Raw genomic sequence first — 24797 nt, 5'->3', positions numbered from 1 at the left:
TTTGCTTGTCATTTCGGCAAATACTGTCCAAATAGAGCTAATGCAGTTTGAAGGCCCATAGGTATTTGAAAAGTAAACATAGGCTGTTGTGCACTTTCTCCTAAGTGTTTTCTTTGGCTGTCGTGCTGCGTGTGAAGGGAGAAGTGAGCAGAGAACTGTTCTCATCGGTCCTGTTCGCTCTGGAAGGTCATGTAGCAAAATATCTCCTACCTTGACTTGTGGTTACAATCTGCTTCTGTTAAATTTCCAGTTCTTTTTCCTCCCTCGACTGAAGATGGTGTCTCCTAGGTCAAACCTAACTCATAAAATGTTGTCTTATTAGTAACTTAAGAATCATTTCAGATTACTTCTCAAGATACCTTTCATCAAGTAATATAGACAGAATGAAAAGAAAGGGTTCTGTCTGATTCTTTTCATATGTGTAATAAGTTGACAGTTGTCAAGATATTGTTAAATTTACAGAATATATAGACATTTTAAAGGCGAAATTTGTTGTTTCTAAAATGTTTCCTTCTTTTCACTGTTTCCATCATGCAATATCCTCAGTTCTAAACAGATTAGTTTAGAAACAGAACTGTTCCATGAAAATAAATATAATCCCCTTATTGAAGGTATCATTTTGAAAAAAATACTGATTTTGTTCCTAGTTATTTTCCCCTTTGGGGTATTTAATAAGCTATATGAAGACTTTGTGTTTTTACTGCTTAAGTGTATACATTATTTTTAGGCCATAACTACCATGTAGTCTAAAATGTAGTTTTTCACAAATTCTATTTATTCATTGACTAATTACTTTGAAATATTTAAAATACGTTTGTTTTTTTCCTTTGGCTTTTCTAAGATGAGGAAACAGTTGAGTGTGGTAGGTGGATTTTTTGTCCCTTGGATGTAACCTCTTCCTACTTTAATTGTATTTTCTACACGTTTAATCATATCCTCTTTTTTTTTTCCTCCTCTTTTTTTTGTGTGTGTGCTTCTCAGAGGAAATTAAAGGTACATGTATAAAAGTTTCCCTGCGTAGTCTAGTAACTTTGTTCAGTACACGTGTGTAGAGAATTAAGCTGACCACAGCAAGCAGTTTGTAAAAGATCATGGTACATCCCAACTTTCACCGTAACGTTACAGGACCAGCAGTCATGGTTGGACTTTGTTTTTGAAAGAAATGTACACTTTTTTTTTTGCTTCATATAGCAGAAATGTACACAGTATTCTAATGTAGTACGTTGTTTTTATCTGTCAGTAGTCTCAAATAAAGATGAATGAAGAAAGCAATGTTATTCAGATACACTGACAGACTTATTATTACGTAAGGATGTGAGGAGAGTCTTCTCAACTATTTGATTTCTGTAGTCTGTGCTGTTAGTTTTAGAAGTATACTTATATAAAGATTAGAAGCCTAAAATAAGTAGGACTCCATGACTTAAATTAAAATTTTAAGATATGCATAACCCAGTATTCATTTAATTCCTGGAAATAATTAATAGCGCATTGTTTATTCTAAAATGTTTTCATCTGTTCATCCTTTTTAAAACAAAATAAAAATAGAAGTCCTGTGCCTTTATTCCTTCCCCGCATGGACTCTCTTTTTATCAAAAGAAAGGCTGTATTTTCATTTTAACCTTTCTGTCTACTCCAGTGAGCCAAAATAAGTGCTATATTTTACGTATTATCAAAGAGCCTGATTTACAAAAATAAATTTACTTTGGGGATCAAGTGTTGTAATTTTCTTGACTGTGAAAGTATAAACGTATCAGGCAAGTCTGTTATAATTTTCTTGGAACTGCAGTAAAGGCACTTCCAAAGAAGCTTGAAAAAAGAATTGCATGATGTTTCAGAATGTTACTGTAAACTTAAATATAAAACAAAATGTTTTATGTTTAAGAGTAGCGTTGTGAGGGCTGGGCTGTGCTGTGCTGTGTGACTGTGTGAAGTGATTTATTGTTTTGCATCTGTGGCTGGGCTTCTAACTGTTGTGCTTTGTTTCTTGGCTTCTGTTCTGTCTGCTTTTACTCTCCATCCAGAAGATGCTGAATATGGTGGTATCAGCAGTGGAACCTATCTAGGTGAGCAATTGGTCATGGAAGAGGACTTCTTTCTGTTGCTTTCTGTAAAGCCATGTTTTGTCTCAAATTAGCATATTTTCATTAGCATGCTCTGGTATCGGCGGGGGGTAGCGTGAATCTTTATTTTAAACTGCCTCAATCGGTTGGACACAAAGGGAGTCAGTGTGTGCTTTGGTTTATTATTCAGGAAGCTTCCCAGATGCTCTGTTTTTGTAAACCATCATGTATTTTTTGATAGAGGGTGAAAAAGCATCTATATATGCTGAGTACGTTTACTGAATTAGTTGTATCTGGACTTTTCTAAATTATCTGGTTAGCTGTGAACTATTCAAAGCTTCTGAGTAACTTATGTCTTCCTAAATAACTCTTTGGTTCTGTTTTCTAATGATTTATTATCCCCATAACACTCCCAAAATAACCATCGACTGACCAGTTTCCAGTACAATTAAGCCTTATGATTAACTTGCTCATCTGTTTTGGAAGGAAACTTTCCAGTTTGGAGATGCCAAGCGATGTTACAAACAAAATCCATGATATCCAGAAACTGTTAAAGGCGTCAGAAGCATCTTCCTCTCCATTCAGACCTTTCCGCGCTCTGCCGTGCGTTCGAACACTGACAGATTCTCCACCTGCAGTAGTGAGAGGTAGCGGTGTGGAAACTCAGTTTGAGAGAGAAATCCTTCAACCTCCTTATTTTCAGATTAGTATTATGTACACGATGATGGTATCTCTTGGTTATTGAAGAAATGGGCCAGATACTGTATTTGGTATTTAGTGCATCTTATCTCTCATATGGTGAGATTGGAGTATTTTATCCGCTTTACAAAAAGGAAACTGAGGCTCAGAAAGCTGAAAGGATTTACGTAGACAGTACATGGTGCGTCCTGGTTTCAAATCCACATCTGTGTCGATATAGTACCTACTGTATCTGTATCTATGTACATCTGTGTCGATATAATACCTACTGTATCTGTATATCTATGTACATCTATGTAGATATAATACCTACTGTGTCTTTTACAGTATGCTGCCCTATAGCTTTTCATTCTACAAAACAAATTGAAAAAAAAAAACCATGTAGAATATAGGGTATTCTAATTTTTAGGCTAGAAAAACTATAATTTACGGAGAGAACTGGATGATCAGAGAGAGGTTACAATTTCAATCATTCTTCTCTCATTTCAGTACAGTACAGCGTGCCAGATACTCTGTGTATCCATTGATCCCCGCCCTTCCCGTTTTGGAAAGCTTAGTGGCTTTTGAACAGCAAGCGTTTATTATTCTCCTGTTTCTGTGGTCAGCTGGGTGGCTCTGCTCTGTGTCAGCATGGCGAATCGCTGCAGTCTGGCTGTCTGGCTGGGGTCTGGTTGGTCTGGTGGACAGGAGTGCTCAGCTGGGCGAACTTGTTTCTGTTCCACGTAGCTCTTCACCCTCCAGTAAGCTACCCATGTGGTGGTCTCAGGGTTCTGGAGAACAGCAGAGAAAACCATCTCCAGTATGTAAGTGCTATGAAGCCTCTGCTCACATCACATCCTCTGATGGCCCATTGGGCAGAACAGGTCTCGTGGCCAGGCCACGGTCAGCGTGGGAGGGGCTGGCCGGGAGCTGGCAGACAGGGAGAGGCCGTCACTGCAAGCTTCTGCCTCTCTCCAAAATAGAAAGAGGGACACCTATTCTCCCCAACTTTCAGGGCTTATCTTTGGTCTGTTAGATGGTAAGTATATATCCATCCAGGGAAGAACTGTGGCATAAGGCAGCGTTATTTGGTGAATGTCACATAAAATGCTGTAATTCGGAAGGAATGATTGTGGCAGCCTGTGGCAGTGAGGACTCAGCCCCACAAGAGGTGATGTTAGAACTGGCGCCGGGGTTTAGGTGGAATTACAGTTAGACCAGAGGATGAGGGTAGAGGCAAGAGCATGGACAGAGGTGACTGTTGCAGAGCACAGGGCGTACTTAAGTTTGGGTGACGTGTAGACGATAGCACTGCAGAATTAGCATGGCGCTCGATAACGTGAGATCTTCAGTGACAGGCCAAGTAACTTTACACATTTTATTAACGTTTTGCCTGGTTTTTGCACTCATTCTTTGTATAAAATTTTATCCAAAGAATGAAATCTGGGTTTTAATTTACATCTCTCTTATAGAATGTAGAGTTTTATAAAATTAATATTTAATCAGCAAATATGAATTGAAGTACGAAAGCAAAGGTGGTCAGCGTGACGGGCTTCAAAGGGAATGAGTTCTGATAAAATGCCACTGCGTCTGGAAACTCGTAGTTACCGGCAACGTCTGAGCAATGACTGTACAGGGAGCCAAAGCCTTGCAAGTAAGAGTAGACGGGGAAGGAAGAGGTCAGCTGAGTTCAAGGTGGTTTGTGTAGTCGAGGGTTAGGAGTATTTAGTGGGAGAGGATAATCGGATCGCTTCTGTAGCAGAGATGAGGGACTGATGATAAAGGATTGAAATTCTGAGATAGGAACTAGTTCGTTGGTCAAAGCCCCAAAGCAGATGAGATTGAGGATAATTAAGACCATGGGATCTTAATCACTTAGATTAAGGAGTTTGGCATTAGGGGGTGAAGTGAACCATGCAGATACCCCAGGTGCCAGGAAAAGATTTCTTTGGAAAACGTAGAGGGCTTCATCCTTCCAAGACACCACTCTGCACCCCCCAATTACGGATGAAACTAGGGCACCATCCAGGTAAAATGGGAATATCATGATCATGTAATAATTGGTGTCAGCCTGGGGAGCTCAGAGACAGTCTTCAGGCTGTGTTTAGGCGAAGGATATATTTTTGTTAGACCCACAAATATGAGAAATTTCATGTAAAAGTTTCTGGCTCCTTTGACAAAAGATTTGACCAAACTAGGCCTTCATTTCGCAGTGTTAAGAATTAGCTGGGGCTGAGTTACAAGGGACCCCTTAAATGAACACGGCCCTGCCGCTCCGTGGGCTGGCCAGCACTGAGACAGGGGTCCCCCAGCACTCCCCGGCAGTCGTGTTGATGCTTTAATCGTGAAGTATTTCTTTGTATCCCTGTCCTGAAATGTGGCGAAAAAAAAAATAACCAAAGAGCAGTTAAGGGAAAATGGGACCACCTAGTTCTTCGGAGGAGTAGTGTCGTACAAAATGCATTGACAGCATGCAATTGAAGATTTTTCTGCCGTCTAGCTTCTGTTGGCTTTTGGATTTTGCAAACTCTGATTATAGAGCCTCGCTATCGACTCCATTCAGCTCCTGGTCTTGGAAATGAGTTTTCCTTTCCATACCTGACTGTGGCCAAGAGGAAAGCATGGTCGACATGGTTTAGCAGATGTGCATTATGACATCTTTTCTCTCTGGTCTAAATGCTTGTTCTGATACATGTGCAGCAAGAGATCCGCAGATTCAAGGCACCTAGAGGTTCATTTAGGTACAGCTGAGGTCAGATATCTGAGAAGAGAAGCATACAGTAAGATGACTTTGTATTAAAAAAAGCATATGGGGCTTCCCTGGTGGCGCAGTGGTTAAGAATCCGCCTGCCAGTGCAGGGGACATGGGTTCGAGCCCCGGTCCAGGAAGATCCCACAGGCCGTGGATCCACTAAGCCCGCGAGCCACAACTACTGAGCCCGCGCGCCTCAACTACCGAAGCCCGTGTGCCTAGAGCCCACGCTCCTCAACAAGAGAAGCCACCGCAATGAGAAGCCCACGCACTGCAAGGAAGAGTAGCCCCCGCTCGCTGCAACTAGAGAAAGCACGTGTGCAGCAATGAAGACCTAATGCAGCTATAAATTAATTTTTTAAAAAAGTTTATTTAAAAAAAAGATACGACATAATAGGATACAGAAATTAATAGTGTTTCTGATAAAAGATTTTTCTTTTAAGGAAGCCCTTCAACTAACGACCACAGATCGAAAATTGTTTCTTTTTCAGAATACACAAGTTTGATGGTAGTTTTCTGGATATCTTTTGTAGTATTAAAGAGTTACTTTGTTACAAATAGACTGAGCAGATGGACTGTTCTGTGGAATTGTTTTTCCCCCTCAGAAGCCAAACCCTCAACATGCTACAGATTTTTGTGCATTTTTAGAAGCAGTGTCATAGCAGCACGCTAACATTTGTGACAAAGCTGTTTTTTGGTGAAAGTATTATTTGTTAAACACCTTTAAATATAGTGACTTAATGCAGTACTGTGGCTTTTTATTAGCTTTTCTTCTTTTTTTCCCTTGAATAATCCTATCTCTACCTATTTTTTTCTATCAGGTTCTTTGTCAGTCTCCTGTTAATGTGACGAGCCCTTTCTCTATCATGAATATTAACCCTCTCTCTGCCGTGTGCATTTTCTTCTGGTCTTTTGGTTGCATTTTACCTTCTTTCTTTTTTTTTTTTTTTTTTTGGCGGTACGCGGGCCTCTCACTGTTGTGACCTCTCCCGTTGCGGAGCACAGGCTCCGGACGTGCAGGCCCAGCGGCCATGGCTCACGGGCCCAGCCGCTCCGCGGCATGTGGGATCTTCCCGGACCGGGGCACGAACCCGTGTCTCCCGCATCGGCAGGCGGACTCTCAACCACTGCGCCACCAGGCAAGCCCGCCTTTTACCTTTTTTAAAGGCCAAGTTTATCATCGTGTAGACATTTTAATTTTTGCACAGTCAAATCTGTGAATTCTTTCCTTTGTCTTCTGAGTTTTCGTTTGTATTCCCCACACCAAAATTATTAAAAATTTTTAATTTATATTTTTATCAAAGTAATGTGTACGTTAGGTTGAAGCGTGTGAAATTGCTGTTTTTTGTAGGTCAGAAGGCATTAGAATGTCAGCAGTTTCCCATGGCTCTATTTAATAAATTGTTTGAAGAGTCAGGTAGCGTCAGTCGTCTTGCAGCCACAGACAGGAGCCCCTTTCCCTCTTCCTCCTTAGTGCTGTGTCCTCCCTCAAGAGACACCCACTTAGCTCTGGTTAACAGTTTCTTCTGGTATTTGCAGAATAAAACTTTCTTATAATGCTGTTCCTAGCGTTTTTTCCTAATATTTATTGAGCGCCTGTTATGTTCCAGACTTTTCTGGGTGCTGGCATTTCAACAGAGATCCAAACAGACCCCCTTTCGTAGCGCTTCTGTAAGAGGGTGCGGTAGAGACAGGTAGCTGTAAGGGGGTGGGGTGGAGACAGGTAGCTAAATAATTTATACAATACATCCGATGGTGAGAAGTACCATGAAGAAAAGTGAAGCAGGAATGGTGCTGGGGCGGGTGAGGACACGCAGGTTTCACCAGGGTGGTCACGGAAGGGAGTTCGACCGTTCAGACAGAGCCCTGAAGCATCTGTGGAGCAGGGAGGAGAGCAGTGTGGCCGAAGCGGAGTGAAGAAAGGAGAGAGCGACAGGAATCGAGGCTGGCGAGGTAACAGGATGCCGGTGCAAGGGCCGCTCAGCCCACTTCTTCGGCCCTTAGTCTGTGTGAGATGGGAAACCACGGAGGGGTTGGAGCAGAGCAGTGACCTGCCCTGACGTGGACTTAAGGGTCACCCGGGCTGATCTGCTGAGAGCCAGGGCAGAAGCGGGCAGCTGTGTGTCATCCAGGCAAGGAGTGCCTGCCGCTCGAACCAAGACGTCGTAGGTGGAGGCGGGGAGAAGACAGGAGGCTCTGGGTGTACCTTCAGATACAACCGACGGGATTTTCAGACCAGTTGGAGAATCAGGGATGAGCTTAGTGACTTCAAGGACGGAGTGACCATTTGCTGAGCTGGTCCAGACAGCGGAGGCGGGTATCGGGGTGGGGAGCGTTTCGGGAATTCCGTTGGGATAGGTTGCGTTTCAGACGTCAAATAGAGATGTCGGACAGGTGATTGCAGGGACGGCTCTTGCACTGAGGCTCTTGATTTCGGAGTTGTTGATATTAGATCAAATTGAAAGCCATGAAGCCAGATGAGATCACCAAGGAGTGAGTGATGACACGGGCAAGAAGAGAACCCAAAGTGAGGTAAGGAGAAGAAAAACCGGGACTGTGACTTTGTAGGAGCGAAGTAAAAATAACATTTCAGGGAGGAAGAAGCGATCACCTCTGACAGATGTTGCTGATGAGTCAAAGAAGAGGAGAAAAAGAGAGCTGACCATTGACTTTGCAGCGTGGGAGTTACAGCAGCCTTGTGGGCGGTTTCGGTAGCTTGGTTGGGTCAAAAAGCATTTGACAAAATCCAACACCCTTTTGTGATAAAAACTGAACAAACGAAGAATGGAAGGGAATTTCCCCAACCTGATAAAGGGCATCTACTAACAGCATACTTCATGGTGAAAGGCCGACTGCTCTCCCATGAGCAGAAACTAGACAAGGATGACCGTTCTTGCCCCTTTACTTGACGTGTACTGGAGGTTCTACAGCAGTTAGGCAAGGAAAAGAAAGAAAAGGCCCCCAGACTGGAAAACAAGTCGTAAAACTATCGCTGTTGGAAGATGACTTCATTTTGTATATAGAAATCCCTTTTTCTGCTCCAGTTGGAATGGTCGTGTAGCTTTTTCCCTTCAATCTACTAATGCAGTGTAAACATTGATTGATTTCATACGTTGACCTTGCATTCCTAGGGTAGATCCCACTTGCTCATGGTGTATAGTCCTTTTCAATATGTTGTTGAGTTTGAGTTGCTAGGATTTTGAGGATTTTGCATGCATATTCATAAGGGATATTGGTCTGTAGATTTTTTTTTTTTTCTTGTGATATCTTTGTCTGATTTTGGTATCAGGATGATACTGGCCTCATACAATGAGGTGTGAAGTGTTCCCTACTCTTATATTTTTTCAAAATATTTGTAAAGTATTGTGTTAATTATTCTCGAAACATTTGATTGAATTCACCAGTGAAGCCATCTGGTCCTGGGCTTTTCTTTGTGGAAAGTTTTTTGATTACTAATTCAGTCTCTTTGCTTGTAAGAATCTGTTCAGATTTTCTCTTCTTTTTTCAGTCTCAGTAGTCTCTGTCTCTCTAATAATTTTTCCATTTCATCTAGATTATCTAATTTGTTTTTATAATATTTTTTATTTCTTCAAGGTCAGTAGTAATGTTCGTTCCTAATCTTAATAATTTGGGTAGGTAACAGTTTGTCAGTTTTATTGATCCTTTCAAAGAACCAACTTTTGGTTTTATTGCTTTTCTCCATTTTAAGGGATGCTGAAATGTTGCAATTAATTTCTCCACTAACTAGGAAGTGTTCGTTTATTCTAAAATTTTAATATTTCCCTCCTAATCGTTTGTATTAGTCGGGCAACAGAATGTGTTTACATACACACGCACACATATACACACACATACACACACGCACGTACACAGAGATTTTAAGGAATTGGATCGTGTGATTGTGGAGGCTTGATAAATCAAAATCTGCGGGGTAGGTGGCAGACTGGAGACCCAGGGAGGAGTTGCAGTTTGGGCCCAGAGGCCGTCTGCTGGTGTCACCGAGTCCAAGCTCACTCTGCTCGGCTGCAGGACAGGCCAGCGAATCGGAGACGAGGTGCTGCGGCAAGGAAGACGACTTCATTTGCAAAGCCGGCAGATGGAGAAGATGGCAGACTAGTGTCTCTGAAAAACCATCTTATTGGGGTCTGGTTGCCACTTTCTTTCATAGAATCAGCGAGGGCGAGGTGGTGAGGGAGTAAAGTAAAAGGGCCATTAGTCTTTCAGAACATCTCCTGAAATGACCAGCCTCGGGGAGGGGATGTGTTAATTTCTTTTTTCTTGTAGCCATTCACAGGTGGGCAGGGTTCCCTGAGGCAGGCCATTGTGTATGATTATAACAACAAAAGCAACGAAAAGCAAAGGTTAAAGTAAAATAAACAGATCCAATGGAGTTCGTTGGATTTATCTCTTCCCTGTTACAGTTGCAGAAATCCTTCTTGTTCAGGGAGAGGTTAGTCTCTCCTCTATTAAGGCCTTCAGCTGATTGGATAAGGCCCACCCCCATAATGGAAAGTAACCTGCTTTATTCCAAGTCTCCTGATCTAAATGCTAACCTTATCCAAGAAACACCTTTGCGAGAAGCATCTAGAATAATGTATGACCGTCTGGGCACTGTGGCCCAGCCAAGCTGACACAGAAGATTAACCGTCACATTCCCTATCCCGTTATTCTACTTTACCTATCTATATCTGTGGTAATTATTGCAGTGAGGAAAAATTTACCCTTTGGAGATTTAATATGTCTTCCGCATCAAATGTTTCCCTCACTAAAAGAAGTCATTTAAACCGTACAAGTCAACAACATGCAATGGATTTGTGACGTTTCAGTCGATTACTGCCTGTCCTACGAAACACCCGTAGTATTCTGGTGACGTCAGATCCCAGCCTGTGCCACTGCGCTCACAGGCGGTAGCGCGCCTCGTCTAACAGAACCCCGACGTGCACAGGATGCGCCTGCATCCGCCTTCAGCACGGGGCACCTTCTCCGGTTCTAGGACCACTCTGGAACATAGCCACGGGAGTTCCGAGAAATGCTACCATCTCATGAGGTCTTTTCCAAGGACTATTTAAATAGAGGAATTTCTGAGACCCTTCGCCTTGCCCCTCATCTGCCTCTACACTGCATCTCCTGAGTCCACAGAAGGAGAAGAGAAGCAGAAGGGATTACCGTGCAGGCAGAATACCCTTGGACCCCAAAATGGGAATGCCCAGGGTCCCTGTTGATCTAAATGAGGCCTATACTCAGTGAATACATTTGATCATTTTCACTTTCTCTGATGTGCGTAAAATCAAGCACAAAACAGCATATATAAGTAGCCCTTTCCGTGATGACTGGTTACATTTTTGAAAAATACATTCCATGTCAAAATGATCAAAGTTGACTCTTTTGAAAAAGTAACATTGTAACACTCCAATAATTGGATGTCCGTTTGTATAAGAATGATACCTTAAAACCATATTTAGTGAGCCATAACTGATACGAATGTACACTGGTTTGTAGTGTAACACGCTGCATTTCTTAAAGTTCAGTGTCTTTATCAATAAAAGAGGTTTGGCTGTTACTAGTGGAAGGAAGGAAAAAGCTCACTGACTAGGCGGTGTAAGTTGTATATTGTTTGCATACAATTAATAAAGTGAAGGCAAATTGATAGTATGCTGTAAATATGAATTGCAAACGTTGCACCTGTGTGTGTGTGTATATGTATATACTTAAAGTATATACACATGTATACACACCCACACACATGAATTAGTAGCAGCAATTCATTTCCTGCTCTAAGCTCTCAGCAACTTCCTTTAGCTTTGGTGGATGGCGTGAAAGTTAGTGTTTTTGGTCTGTGTGTCTGCACGCGCGCATGTGCTGGCTTCCGAAGGGTGATTGCTTCTCAGTGGTAGAAGCGCAAGCTTTAACGATTCTCTCTGCTTTTTCCTACTACAATACAAAATAGTCCATATGAAGAGAAATTGGTTTTTTCTTTAATTGGTAAGAATTGCAGAATGTTTTTGCTCTGTATAATTCATTATAGAAATCGTGTTATAAACAATTCACAAAGCACTGCTTATCATGCATCTGTCTTCAAACATAATTTCTTGCAAATGATCTCCTAAAAAAATCATCAGTTTTTCTCCCCTTCTGCCCCTGCTGGAGGATGTCAAGCATTTTTTTTTTTTAAAACAAGATCAGTTTGGGGACTTCTATAAGTTAAAACTGTTCTTTCTGTTTAACTACAGTGTTTACCATAAAGTTCAATAAAAACTGAGCCATCCATTTGCTGTTATTTCTTTTAAAAGCTATTATTTATCCATCTCTACTTCTGTGTTTCTTCCTAATCCTGTCTCTTATTTGTCCAGTGTTTAAACACCAGTGAGCCTCTAGTTATATTGCCTATTTTATAAATCTAGCAAAAATTCCCATTTGTTCCAATATTCAGTCATTTTATTAACGAATGCTATGTAGGTTAACTACAGCTATGTCAAAATTTACTGCCTTAATATTTTTTCCAAAAAAATAAAATTTATACAGAGAGAACATTTAGAAGCATTCTTTCAAAAGTGGTACAGGTTATTTCTTGAACAAGAAAGAACTCTGCGTAATCTTGACATGTCTGGAATACTACTTGGAAATACTTTCTCCGACAGAAAGAAACCATTTCTGCTTGGAGAATTTTAGGTTGCATAGACTCAACTTAAAAAAATACATTAAAATTTCAAATCCAATTTTACCCCTTTCAGAATTATATTTTTATATTAATTTTTATGTGTGCATACTGTATTTTCTCATAATTTTGAAAGAGTAAGTTAGAACTCATTTCTTTATTAGCTGGCTGGAAGATTAAATTCTCATGTGGTTTTTCTATTTTTTTTAATGGTAATGCTGTGCTGTGCTTTAAAAATATTGTTTATGGTATCGGGAAAACTTTTTAAGACCTAGGTAATTTTTTTTCTTGGAAATTGCAAATTGATATTTTATATTAGCTTCCATGATTTCATTAGGTACTTTGAGTTTCTATTTTTATTTTTTGCTGGAGATGAGTTGAAAGGTTCAAGGGTAATTATGGTATTTGAACATTTCTTTATACTGAAAGCAACTTTTGTGTCTGTGACATTCCAGAGGTGAATTTTCCTTGTTTGAAAGCCATTTCCCCCTTTATATACAAAATTAGCATATGTATGGCTAGTTAATATAATCCACGATAACATTTAGTTTTCTTTTTTTTTCCCCTGACACTGTTTTATAAGATGGATGTAGAAGGTGACTAATCCAGCCACTCCAGATCTCAGTAACTTTTACAGTTTACTGTTCACGTTGCTTTTCAGTTTAAACTTCCTCCCAAGATTTTTACTTGTTTGTTGTTTTAAGATGTTCTTAATTATCTTTCTTTGTCTTTGGGATAATTTTATGATGGGCATAGTATGGGAGCATCACTTCAACAGTAAGTCTGTCTTAGGATAATGTTACTACATAGTGTTTACATGTCTCTTATGTTTATATCATTATAACAAGATGGGCATTATATTCAAAATGTTGATTTTAATGGAAATTTCCAACATTCTGTTGTCAGGAGCCTGTTGTATAATAATTCCCAGCCGCTTAGTTTTTATTAATGTCTACATGAGTTCTTTTTAAGTCTTCTTTAAAAGTTCATTCATAGTAATATTTTTCTCTTCCTTTTTTTTGATAAATTTATTTATTTTATTTATTTATTTTTGGCTGCGTTGGGTTTTCGTTGCTGCGCGCGGGCTTTCTCTAGTTGTGGTGAGCGGGGGCTAGTCTTCGTTGCGGTGCGCAGGCTTCTCATTGCAGTGGCTTCTCTTGTTGTGGAGCATGGGCTCTAGGCACGTGGGCTTCAGTAGTTGTGGCGCGTGGGCTCAGTAGTTGTGGCTCACAGCCTCTAGTGCACAGGCTCAGTAGTTGTGGTACATGGGCTTAGTTGCTCCGCGGCATGTGGGATCTAACCAGACCAGGGCTCAAACCCTTGTCACGAGCATTGGCAGGCAGGTTCTTAACCACTGCATCACCAGGGGAGTCCCTCTTCCTTGTTAAGGTGCCTATTGAACTCATTCAATATTGCATTGGTCAAATTAATCCATTGTGTTAAGAGAGTAACTTTCATCCAACGTTTTTGGCAGTTCTCCCAATTTTTTTTTTTTTGAAAAGCACATTTTAGTATATTTAAGGTGAGAAAATAATAATTAAAATGCTTATTTTTACCTTCTTTTAAGAAGATAAGCACTTTTCTTGATTATGTTAAAATAAATGTATTTCTTCAAAAAATCAGGAAGTTTAGAGTGGACCCTTCTATAGACCTCTAATTTTTGAGGTGCCTATGACCAATATTGCTCTGTTATAATTCAAGCAGCTTTCACTGAAACTCTTCTTTCCCAATCTACCAACATCTGTAACATTTAACATATTAAGAGCTTATATTCTTAAAAACATTGGGGCTGCATAATATCTGATGTTATTATATCAGGTTGGTTACAGAAATGTAACCAAAGATGGAAACGGTGCCGTTTGAAAATCCAAGCGGTCACACAGTAGGATTTATTTTCTTGTAGTTAACAGAAAGGCAGGTCGCACTCTCCTTCACACCTGTGGTTTTTGAGGCTCTTGGTGTTGGTGGTGAGTTACCTTGGCTCTGCTGGTGGTGGGGGGGGTGCCTTTTGTGTTAATGGAGATGACTGCCCATAAGATGATCGTGTCTTTTTTTTTTTATAAAATGTCATCATAAATGTCAAAATTTTATGAAAAAGTAAGATCATTAAAATGATAACTATTTAAATTATAAAAATTTACACTGAAGTTATTTATGGGAGCCAAAGAATATGATAACAATTTGTGATTTAAAAAAAATTTCCTATCAATTTGATTAGTTTAGTTGTAAGTTTTCAAAACCCAGACTCCTTCTCTTTTATCATCTTCATTTCTTAGGTGAGACTGCTGGTTCTCTATTTATTTTCCTTGACCTTTGGTCTTTAGTTTTTATACTGTATTCTCATTAAAAAAAATTTCCATTGTTTTTACTTTCATTGCTTTTTAAGTATTTTAATTTATTGGCTATTTCTAACCTTTAAGAATATAAAACTTTGATCTATTACCATAATCATTTCAAAATACAGAAGACTGGAACCTGCCTCTGAGACACAGTCAAAACGTATTTTCTGTTATATGTTGGTATAACCACACAAATACAACTACCAGTACCGGATTTCATTTGTTTGGTGTTTTTGTGTGTTTTTTTTTTTAATTGTAAAAGTACGTAATATCATGGAAACTTTAAAAAAATAGGACAAAACAGTTGCCTACAGCCCTCTTTCCCTAATACAGTCATTGTCTGCTTTTATACTTTTTTCTGTATCCATACCAATTTTTATATTAGTAAAAGTAAAACTCATAGTATAACTATGACTGCCGTATATGTCCAGTTTTTTCCATTTATTAGTATATCAAATGCAATTCTAATGGTGCCGTATAGGTTTTTTAAAAATATTTTATTCTGTATCGGGGCATAGTTGATTAACATTGTTGTGTTAGTTTCAGGTGTTCAGCAAAGTGATTCAGTTATACGTATACATGTATCTGTTCCTTTCAAGTTCTTTTCCCATTTAGATTATTACGGAACATTGACCAGCGTTCCCTGTCCTATACAGTAGATTCTTGTTGGTTATGTGTTTTAAATATAGCCGTGTCCTCAGCCCCATTTCTTTGAAAAGGTGTTTTTCATAATTAATCATTCCCATACTTTGTATGTTTTGGATGCTTCAGGTTTTTTTTTTTTTTACTATTAAAAATATCACTAACATTTGAAATTATAGGATGGTTAGGCATAATATTTATCTACAATTTGAAGCTAATTTTAATACCAAATGAGTCTTAATTCACATACATAAGCATTAAATGTAATACCCTTTTGATGAATGGTGTTATATCAATAAATATAGTGAAGTAGCTTTGAAAATAACCAAATCACAACTGCCTGAGTTTAATTTTTTTTCTTTTACTTTAGAGAAATGTCAAAGTCAAATCAGATTAGAAGTACTTGCTGAAAAATCTTAGTTTCTACCCCTGAGCCTATGTTGTGAAAACCCTTAAATTACAAGTATTTGGAGTAATTTCTATTCCCCTAGTAGATCAGGAACTCTTTGAGGGCAGTGACACTGTTTAATATATTTTGTATTTTACACATCATCTTAAATACAGAGGAGTATCAAAAATATATTTAATTATATTTGAAAAATATCTTCTAACAGAAAAAGAGCTTATAATTTTTAATCCCTAAATTAAACTGCTGCTTCTCTTTGATAATTTTTTCCTGTTATTTCATAAAGTCACTGAAGGCTCACCAGTTTTTCTCTCATACATCTATGTGTGTGGAATAACATTTCAAACTTTGTTCCTGACTTTCTTTCATCTTTTAATGTTTGAGCCAAGGCCTTGGCAATTGTTTTCTTTTTCTGACACTAAAAGAAGAGTTACTTAAACCTGTAGATTGTTATGCCTGCCTCATACGTTGCTGTGAGAGTTAAATGAACTAATGCACGTAAGTGCTTCAGATGGTGTCTGTCATCCAGTAAGTTCTCCACAAATACCCACTAGCACCACCACTTGTGTTGTTTTGGTATTAATATTACTAATAAGGGAATGATCTAAACTCAGACCAAGAATCACCTTTTTCTGGTCATGACATCATAATTAACTATCTGGTGCTTCAGTACAAAGTATGTATTCATATAAAGTAGGAAAAGGATTGTTCAGTAAGTATTTCTGGGACCACTGGTTAATTACTTAGAAAACTATAAAGTTACAGCCTCACGTCACAAACTTGATCTCCTAATCACAGCTGAGTAATTCCAGATGGATTTAAAAAATTAAGTGTAAAGCCATGTAACCTATTTTTTTTTAATTTAAGAAAATTTGGGTATTTATCAGACTAAAGGGTAGGAAAGTCATAAAAGCAGTGGAAGAAACGACAAACCAAAGAAGTTCACAGATTCAAATACATAAACCTTTAAACTTTCTTTGAAAAGGAAAACTGAAAATCTTAAAAAGTCTTTGCAACAAATAGGGCCAAGGGCTGTGACCTTAACAGATATAGGTATGTGTATATATATTTATGAAGACCCCAATCAAAAAGTGATCAACATGTATTAACCAACAATTTACAGAAGAAATAAATGCAGATGAGTAATAAACGTGAAGGAGAGCTCAACTTTACTATCAGTTAAAATGAAATGATACACAGTTTTTCACTTGTCAAATCACTGCAGATTTTTAAATGGTTAGAAGTCCTTTAATGAAAGAATGGTAATAGGGGCAGTTGTACTTGGAAATGTACACTGTTATTAACCAATCTGAGAAGCATTTGGACAAGATCTGTCAAGCTTCTTGCAATTTGCCCTAATAAAGTCATCAGTGACATAGAGTAACAGGAATGTACAGGGATGTTTATTGCTGTCTTGTTGAAATAAGGAGCAAATAACAAGCAACTTAAATGTCATCTTTTATAATAAAAAAGTAAATTTACTTTAAAACAGAACCATACAACTAGATAAGTTAAAAGTCATCGTAAATTATTCCTGCTGGAAAATATTAGATAAGAAGCGTCTCCGTGTGATGAAGGGCTGACCTGCAGCTGCAGTCTCACTGTGAAGCCACTTTCCTATTGTAATAAAGTAAACACGCTGTTCCTTAAAAAACACAAATCTTTAGCAGCTGTGGGTAGGAGCCCTGGAAAAAGCCTGTCCGTAAAAATGTTGAGCCAATTATAAATTACAAAAATGTGAGATATAAGGAAAAATACATTTTGTACGAAACTCTTCCCTTACTCCAAATTCCTTGTTACTGCTTCTTTCCTGCTCCTTCTTTTTAAAAGCCAGCTTTTGCTAAGACTTGTGCACAGAAAACAAACTAGAAGTAAATGCGTTCTAGGTTATTCACATTTATTGGAAAGAACCTTCTGCTTGCTTTCAGTTTAAGTACACATTCTTGGTCATCTTTTTAATAAGAGAACCACCTAAGACCTGAAGGCCAGAAATTATTAAACCCTTTTCCTGACATAAAGGTCGCTCTCCTTTAGGCTTAGACTTAACCGAGGTGTGCTGACGCGTCACTCACTGTGTCACTGAAGTTTGAAAGTTACAGTCTCTTTGCTGCCTTGAAAGGCAGACCCAATGTGCCGTTACCTCTGGCCACCTGGTTTGGTTTTGCTTTTATCTGAGAGGCAAGTTAAGTATTCTGGATTTCATACCTTTTGTCATATCCTCTGTTGTTCTGGGCTGGGGATTTTTCTTTTCTTGTTTTCTGACTCTGTTTTTGTGTATGCACATATATGTATGTACACGTGTATACGCGTGTGTGCATATGTATGCGTATGTGTGTGTGTAAATGGGTGGTGTAAATATGGACCATATATAGGTGTGTGTGTTGAGGAAGTGAGGGATCATGGGTAAGGAGGACAGGAGGGAGGGATGCTCTGTAGGTTTAAATATAGGAACAGAAGTAGCACAGCCCTAGAAGGAGTATCTAAGAAAAAATGAAAGGATGGTTAATGTACACTTAGGTCTTTGTTTTATTTCTTTAAAAATGCCTTACCACTTTAATAAGGTACTTTTAATATTTATCATATTTAAATCTGGCTTTACTATTTTGTGTCTTTCGTAGCATTACCCAATTAAAAACATATACGCCCCTTAATTGGTTTTTCCCGTTCTTGCTAGACGTGTGCTGTGGGAACGGACACAGCATGCTCCTGCCTTCGAGGACTTTAAGTTTAGGTGGGACGTAGCCAGGTACTGGTCTCTGTCTAGTCTGTAAGGCGTTTGCCATATGCTAGGCACTGAGCGAATGCTTCACATGGACAGTTTAACCTTAATAACCCTGTGAGGGGTTGACAGTATCCTTATGTTAACGCTGAGAAATGAGCCTTAAAGAAGTTTTTAAACAGTTGGCAAGTCACCCAGTTAGTAAGTAAGCCAGTGACCCAGGCCTGTCCCCCTCCAGTCTGAGCCTTTAACACTCAGGGAGCGGAGCTCCGATTGGATCCGTATGGACCTGGCTGGCTTTTCCCTTTGTTTTGTACATGAGGCATGGGGCCAAGGTACTCAAGCCTCGGAACCTGTGGGAATTCCACTTGCCTGGTCGTGGCCACCTGGAAAACATGTGAGCAAGGTCAGGGCCGTGTCGTGGTGCGTGGGCGCATGTGTGGTGACATCCCTGATGCACTGGCCCGGGTGCAGGGGCCAAGCAGCTCCGATACTCCCCAGGGCTGCTTCCAGCCCTGAGCCTTCACGGATGCAGGGTTTGTCCTTTTGTCTGCCTCTTACATTTCTCTTGTGAAAATACCAAATGCGTTCTGCTTCCTTTGTTGAAATTCATGTTAAGAAAATGAAGCAGGAATGATAGTAGAGTTTTGGGGGTTGCCTTTTTAAAATTCTGTTTCGAAAATTTACTTTTTACTTTGATCAAGCACCTATCCTGTACCAAGCGCTGTACAACTCGCATCCCCAAGCCATCCTGTAGGCCAGGGTCCTCCATCCTTGATGTCCATCGAGATCTCACGTTAGAAATCTGGTTCCCTTCTCTCTTTCTCCCACTATCTCATTATTGTTTATGATGGAAGTGAAAACTTCAGTTAATCCTACAGACTCCATTAGGTGAAGCGCTTTCACTGAAGTTCAGGATGTAGCTGGGGTTCGTGGATCAGGAATCTTTCCGGTTTTCACTTTTGGGTTCATTGTGGGCGAGGCATTTACGTCTTAGATCCATTTCTGGGCCAGACATGTGTAGTGATTTGATAATTGTTTTTTCATATCGCCTTTATTTTGAATATTATTAATTTTTAAATCTAATAGTAATATTTATTTTTCACGTACCCTAAAATTCACACAGATCAGTTATTACATTATTATGTTTTATTATAAAATACCTTTATTAAAGTTTTTTCTGTTTATCAAATTTGATCAATATTCTTTTTAAAGAGAATCTATTTTTATATGTTTTATAATTATACTTGCGTCTTTTTTTGTACTACAGAGCTGATAGAGAATATATAGCATATCTTAATAAGCAGGCTGTTTTCCCTCCCTTTAAAGTCTGTATTTTGAGAGTGTTGGTTAGGCCAAGAATTCTTGAATGGTGTGTATGGTAAATATCACTATTCTAGAAAAGGCATAAGACCAGAATGATATAACAACATGAAGCAGAAGCAGAATGAAATGGGAGTTGACCGAGAAAAGGAACTTTTGCAGCTGCTTTTCTAAGCCAACATTTCAAGTGACAGTGGTGAGCTGGAGGGGACCGTTTAAGCAGACAGGAAATTTATTTAAATACTCGAAAAGCTGTTTAATAAAAGATGACATGGTCTATTCATAAGAGTGCACACCTGTGGCTCTGAAACTTATTTCCAAATTTCAGTAGCCTTCAAATTATAAAAGCATAGAATTTCCATAGGAGAAGAAGAACTTGGGGCTTGGTCATTTGCTCCACCCCCTGGGGTCTCATAGCAGTTAAGTAACTTGCTCTTAGTGACAGGCAGGTTCTATCTGCCGGATCTGTGCAGAGGCCTGTTTGACACTGTGCTCTCCCTAACTTTAGTTTTCTTTCTGTTTAACAATAGATGCTGTCTGTGGCACAGGTATGTTGTTAGGCTGTGCTCAGAATATAGCATAAAAGATTCTAGTACTTCTGAGTGGGAATATTCAGCATTTATATTTAAACTGATTTTAGTGCTTTTAACTTTTTCTTATCAAATGTGTTCATCAGTCAGTCTGTGAAAAATTTTCTTTATGACGCCTGACCTCCTTAATTTGTTTTATCACGTAGTTATTTTGGTTCCTGATTTCGGAAAAGAACTCTTTATGATTTGGAACCAAATAAAATTTATGATATTATAACTATATAATTAAATGTTAGATGATTCTCTTAACAGTCGTTTTCATGAAATAGTGGAACATCTATTTACCTTTATTACTAAGTGCACTTGTAATGATATTATGGTGAATAAAATCCAGCCCAACTTTGAGGGTGTTTTCTTTCTGTATTGTGGTGGGGTCTCTTTTTTTAGTTCTAATTGCTAAAAATAGTTTTTTGTATTTGCAGCTGGTTTTAGAAGAAGTTTCCGTCTTAGTAGAAAAGATAAGAAAACGAATAAATCCATGTATGAGTGCAAGAAGAGTGACCAGTACGACACAGCCGATGTGCCCACATATGAGGAGGTGACACCCTATCGACGGCAGGTGAATGAGAACTACAGACTCGTTGTCTTGGTTGGTAAGTGATTGTTTTGTGTGTGATGCTGAGGAAATAAGTGAGACAGTGGGAATTTAACCTCAAAGAGAACAATGCTGGAAATTTTCAAGCTAAAAAAATCTCACCTTAACACCTTTTCTTCGGCCTCTAAAATGAAACCTTTAGTCTTTTTGTACCTATGACATCGAGGAGACTTTCAAGACCTCTGGGCCACGGCGTTGGCATCTCACTGGACCCTCTGTGGGACAGGGGAGAGCAAACACTGTCACAGTGTATTCAGCATATCAGGGCAACTAAGTAATAGAAATGAAAAAATTTAATGTAACCGCGTTTCCTTTGATTCATTTTGAGGCAGTAGCCATGGTATAAGCTTCCTATGGGTTTAGATCTTTGATGAAGTTCTAGGGTGTTTAAAGCTAGAGAGTTAGCGAAACCGCGAAAAGTAAGTATATGGGGGGAGTTCCATAAATATTGGTCTGATTTGCATTAACATCCTAGCAGACGTCTTGTCCAGCCTTTAAGATAGGAGCAGACACAACCTTCGTGTCCCCACCCCACCCTTGTTTGTGTTTCTTTAAAAGTGTGGTGACAGGTGTATAGGCTCCAAGGATCAAAGCCAGTGATTTGGGGGGAAAATCTGGAGCCTAGAGTCTATCTCTTGTTGTGCCTTTATAAACTGAAGATGACAGTTATGCGGATGAGAATAGATGGAAAAGCTAGAGAATCCCCCTTTTTATTAAGATGGGGTCCTTTGAAGGTAACAGCGTGTTCGTAACAGACGGTAGGTGACCAGTAGGAAATGATGCAGCTTCTCACATCCAGTGGCTCTGGAGGGGATCATGGCATCGCCAGATATTCCCACTGTTTGCACTATTTAGAAATACGTATTCACACACTCCAAGGTTTCCTTTAGTGACTGTGCCCTCTTCTAGTCTGTGTATACTGGACCCTCACCCCCTCTCCAACCCCACCTGGAAGAATGTTCTCCATAGGTCTTTTTGTTGCCTGGAGCGCTTACAGTGCCCCAGCTTCCCTCCTTGTGGAGCTGAGCGAGCGAGAGCCCAAGCCTTCCCCAGTTCCAAGTCCTGTTACCTCGTACTCGGGCTCCTTGGACCTCCTGCCCCTGTCCTCGCAGCACCCCTGCCCCGAGCCACCCCTCAGCAGCACCAGTCCCTGCAGAGTCCCTCCCAGCCCTGTCGCATACCTGCTCTTCACCCGAGGGGAGGTGTACTTTGTGATAAAAGGGCAGAGATAGTGTGATTTCCTACGTCCCCTTAAATCTAGATGGCCCTCTCTAGCCCAGGAGTTATTATTACAACTATATAACCTTTGGTTTTCTCTACGGGATCTAATTGAAAGAAGAAAGCAGGATAAACCTTGCCTTTTTTTCTTTCCTTTAGGTGCTAACAATAAAAAAAAAAAACCCTTTCCTTGGGGCTAAGGAAGGGGAGATAGATGAGGATAAGTTATAAGTCTGAATACTAATCCAGGGAAGAATAAAATTAATCACAGAAGCAACTAACCATAGTTGGTGATTATGGAAAGGGAATAGCCACTCCCTAGAATCTTCCAAAGGAAAAGGGGGTGGGGAAAGCTTGGCCTCACACAGATAGAATTAATCATGGGTTTCTGTGAAATGGTACTGTATGCAGATGTCATTCCCCAGCCCTTGAAATTCCTAGTATCCATTTTGTAGATTCCTTGACACTTTTCAGGAATAGTTAATCCTGTTATCTGTGAATAGAGACAGTTTTGTTCCTTCTTGGCAGGAATTTTTTAATTCTCGCTTTATTGTATCTCCTCCTCACTCCAGGCTCCCCAGCGTGATGGTGAAGGGCAGCGGTAGTATTCAGTCTTTCACCAGGAAGTATGATACTAGCTATAGGTTTAGCAAATTAAGCAAATTCCCTTCTATTATTAGTTTGCTGAGAGTATTTATCATGAACTGCTGTTGAATTTTGTCAAGTGGTTTTTGTCTGCATCAGTTGAGATGATTATATGTTTTCTGTCATTTGATCTGTTGAAATGCTGACTCGTATGGATTGATTTTTGAATGTTGAATGAGCCTCGCCATTCCCAGCACAAACTCCACTAAGTCGTGACATATTAGTCTTTTGTATAGTACTCCAGTTATCTAGCCTGCAGTTTTCTTACGATGTTTTTGTCTGCTTCTGTATCAAGGTAATGCTATATTCATAAAACATGTAGGGAACTGTTTCCTTCTCTTCATTTCTCTGGGGAGTTTCTGTAGAATTAGTATTATTATTTTTTTAAATGTTTGGTAAAATTCTCCAGTGAAAACACATTTGGGCATGGAGCCATCTTTTGGGGGACGTTTTTAACTACAAATTTAATTTCTTTAAAAAAAAGGGAGGGGGGAGAGAGAGAGAAGGGGTGGAGAGAGGGCGAGCAAGCATGTAAGAGAGTTCATCTCTACACACACACACACACACACACACACACACACACACACGACTGTTAGGTTTTCTTCTTTTTTATTTTTAACATCTTTATGGGAGTATAATTGCTTTACAATGGTGTCTTAGTTTCTGCTTTATAACAAAGTGAATCAGCTATATGTACACATATATCCCCATATCTCCTCCCTCTTGCATCTCCCTTCCACCCTCCCTATCCCACCCCTCCAGGCGATCACAAAGCACCGAGCTGAACTCCCTGTGCTATGCAGCTGCTTCCTACTAGCTATCTATTTTACATTTGGTAGTGTATATATGTCCATGCCACTCTCTCACTTCGTCCCAGCTTATCCTTCCCCCTCCCTGTGTCCTCAAGTCCATTCCCTATGTCTGCATCTTTATTCCTGTCCTGCCTCTAGGTTCATCAGAACCATTTTTTTTTTACATTCCATATAAATGTGTTAGGATACGGTATTTGTTTTTCTCTTTCTGACTTATTTCACTCTTTATGACAGACTCTAGGTCCATCCATCTCACTACAGATAACTCAATTTCGTATCTTTTTATGGCTGAGTAATATTCCATTGTATATCTGTGCCACATCTTCTTTATCCATTCATCTGTCGATGGACACTTAGGTTTCTTCCATGTCCTGGCTATTGTAAATAGTGCTGCATTGAACATTGGGGTGCATGTGTCTTTTGGAATCATGGTTTTCTCTGGGTATATGACCAGTAGTGGGATTGCTGGGTCATATGGTAATTCTATTTTTAGTTTTTTAAGGAACCTCCATACTGTTCTCCATAGTGGCTGTACCAGTTCACATTCCCAACAACAGTGCAAGAGGTTTCCCTTTTCTCCACACCCTCTCCAGCATTTATTGTTTGTACACTTTTTGATGATGGCCATTCTGACTGGTGTGAGGTGATACCTCATTGTAGGTTTGATTTGCATTTCTGTAATGATTAGTTATGTTGAGCATCCTTTCATGAGTTTGTTGGCAGTCTGTATATCTTCTTTGGAGAAATGTCTGTTTAGGTCTTCTGCCCATTTTTGGATTGGGTAATTTGTTTTTTTGATATTGAGCTGCATGAGCTGCTTGTATATTTTGGAGATTAATCCTTTGTCAGTTGGTTCATTTGCAAATATTTTCTCCCATTCTGAGGGATGTCTTTTCATCTTGTTTATGGTTTCATTTGCTATGCAAAAGCTTTTAAGTTTCATTAGGTCCCATTTGTTTATTTTTGTTTTTATTTCCATTTCTCTAGGAGGTGGGTCAAAAAGGATCTTGCTGTGATGTATGTCATAGAGTGTTCTGCCTATGTTTTCCTCTAAGAGTTTGATAGTGTCTGGCCTTACATTTAGGTCTTTAATCCATTTTGAGTTTATTTTTGTGTATGGTGTTAGGGAGTGTTCTAATCTCATTCTTTTACATGTAGCTGTCCAGTTTTCCCAGCACCACTTATTGAAGAGGCTGTCCTTTCTCCACTGTACATTCTTGCCTCCTTTATCAAAGATAAGGTGACCATATGTGTGTGGGTTTATCTCTGGGCTTTCCATCCTGTTCCATTGATCTATATTTCTTTTTCTGTGCCAGTACTGTACTGTCTTCATTACTGCAGCTTTGTAGTATAGTCTGAAGTC

At 39.5% G+C, this 24797-nt stretch overlaps 1 protein-coding gene across 5 annotated transcripts in view; it reads left to right on the top strand.

The window, feature by feature from the left end:
• The window catches only part of MPP7 (MAGUK p55 scaffold protein 7), a 413704-nt gene that overhangs the window by 339870 nt on the left and 49037 nt on the right, over window positions 1–24797 (top strand). For all 5 annotated transcript variants that reach the window (XM_060291639.1, XM_030832320.2, XM_030832311.2 and 2 more), the window contains one exon: window positions 20587–20757. In XM_060291639.1, the coding sequence (XP_060147622.1) occupies window positions 20587–20757 (171 nt within the window). The remainder of the gene's footprint in view (window positions 1–20586; window positions 20758–24797) is intronic.

The sequence above is a fragment of the Globicephala melas genome, chromosome 2 (assembly GCF_963455315.2).
Source record: "Globicephala melas chromosome 2, mGloMel1.2, whole genome shotgun sequence".
Lineage (NCBI taxonomy): Eukaryota > Metazoa > Chordata > Mammalia > Artiodactyla > Delphinidae > Globicephala > Globicephala melas.
This window is presented reverse-complemented; position numbering and strand designations above follow the sequence as displayed.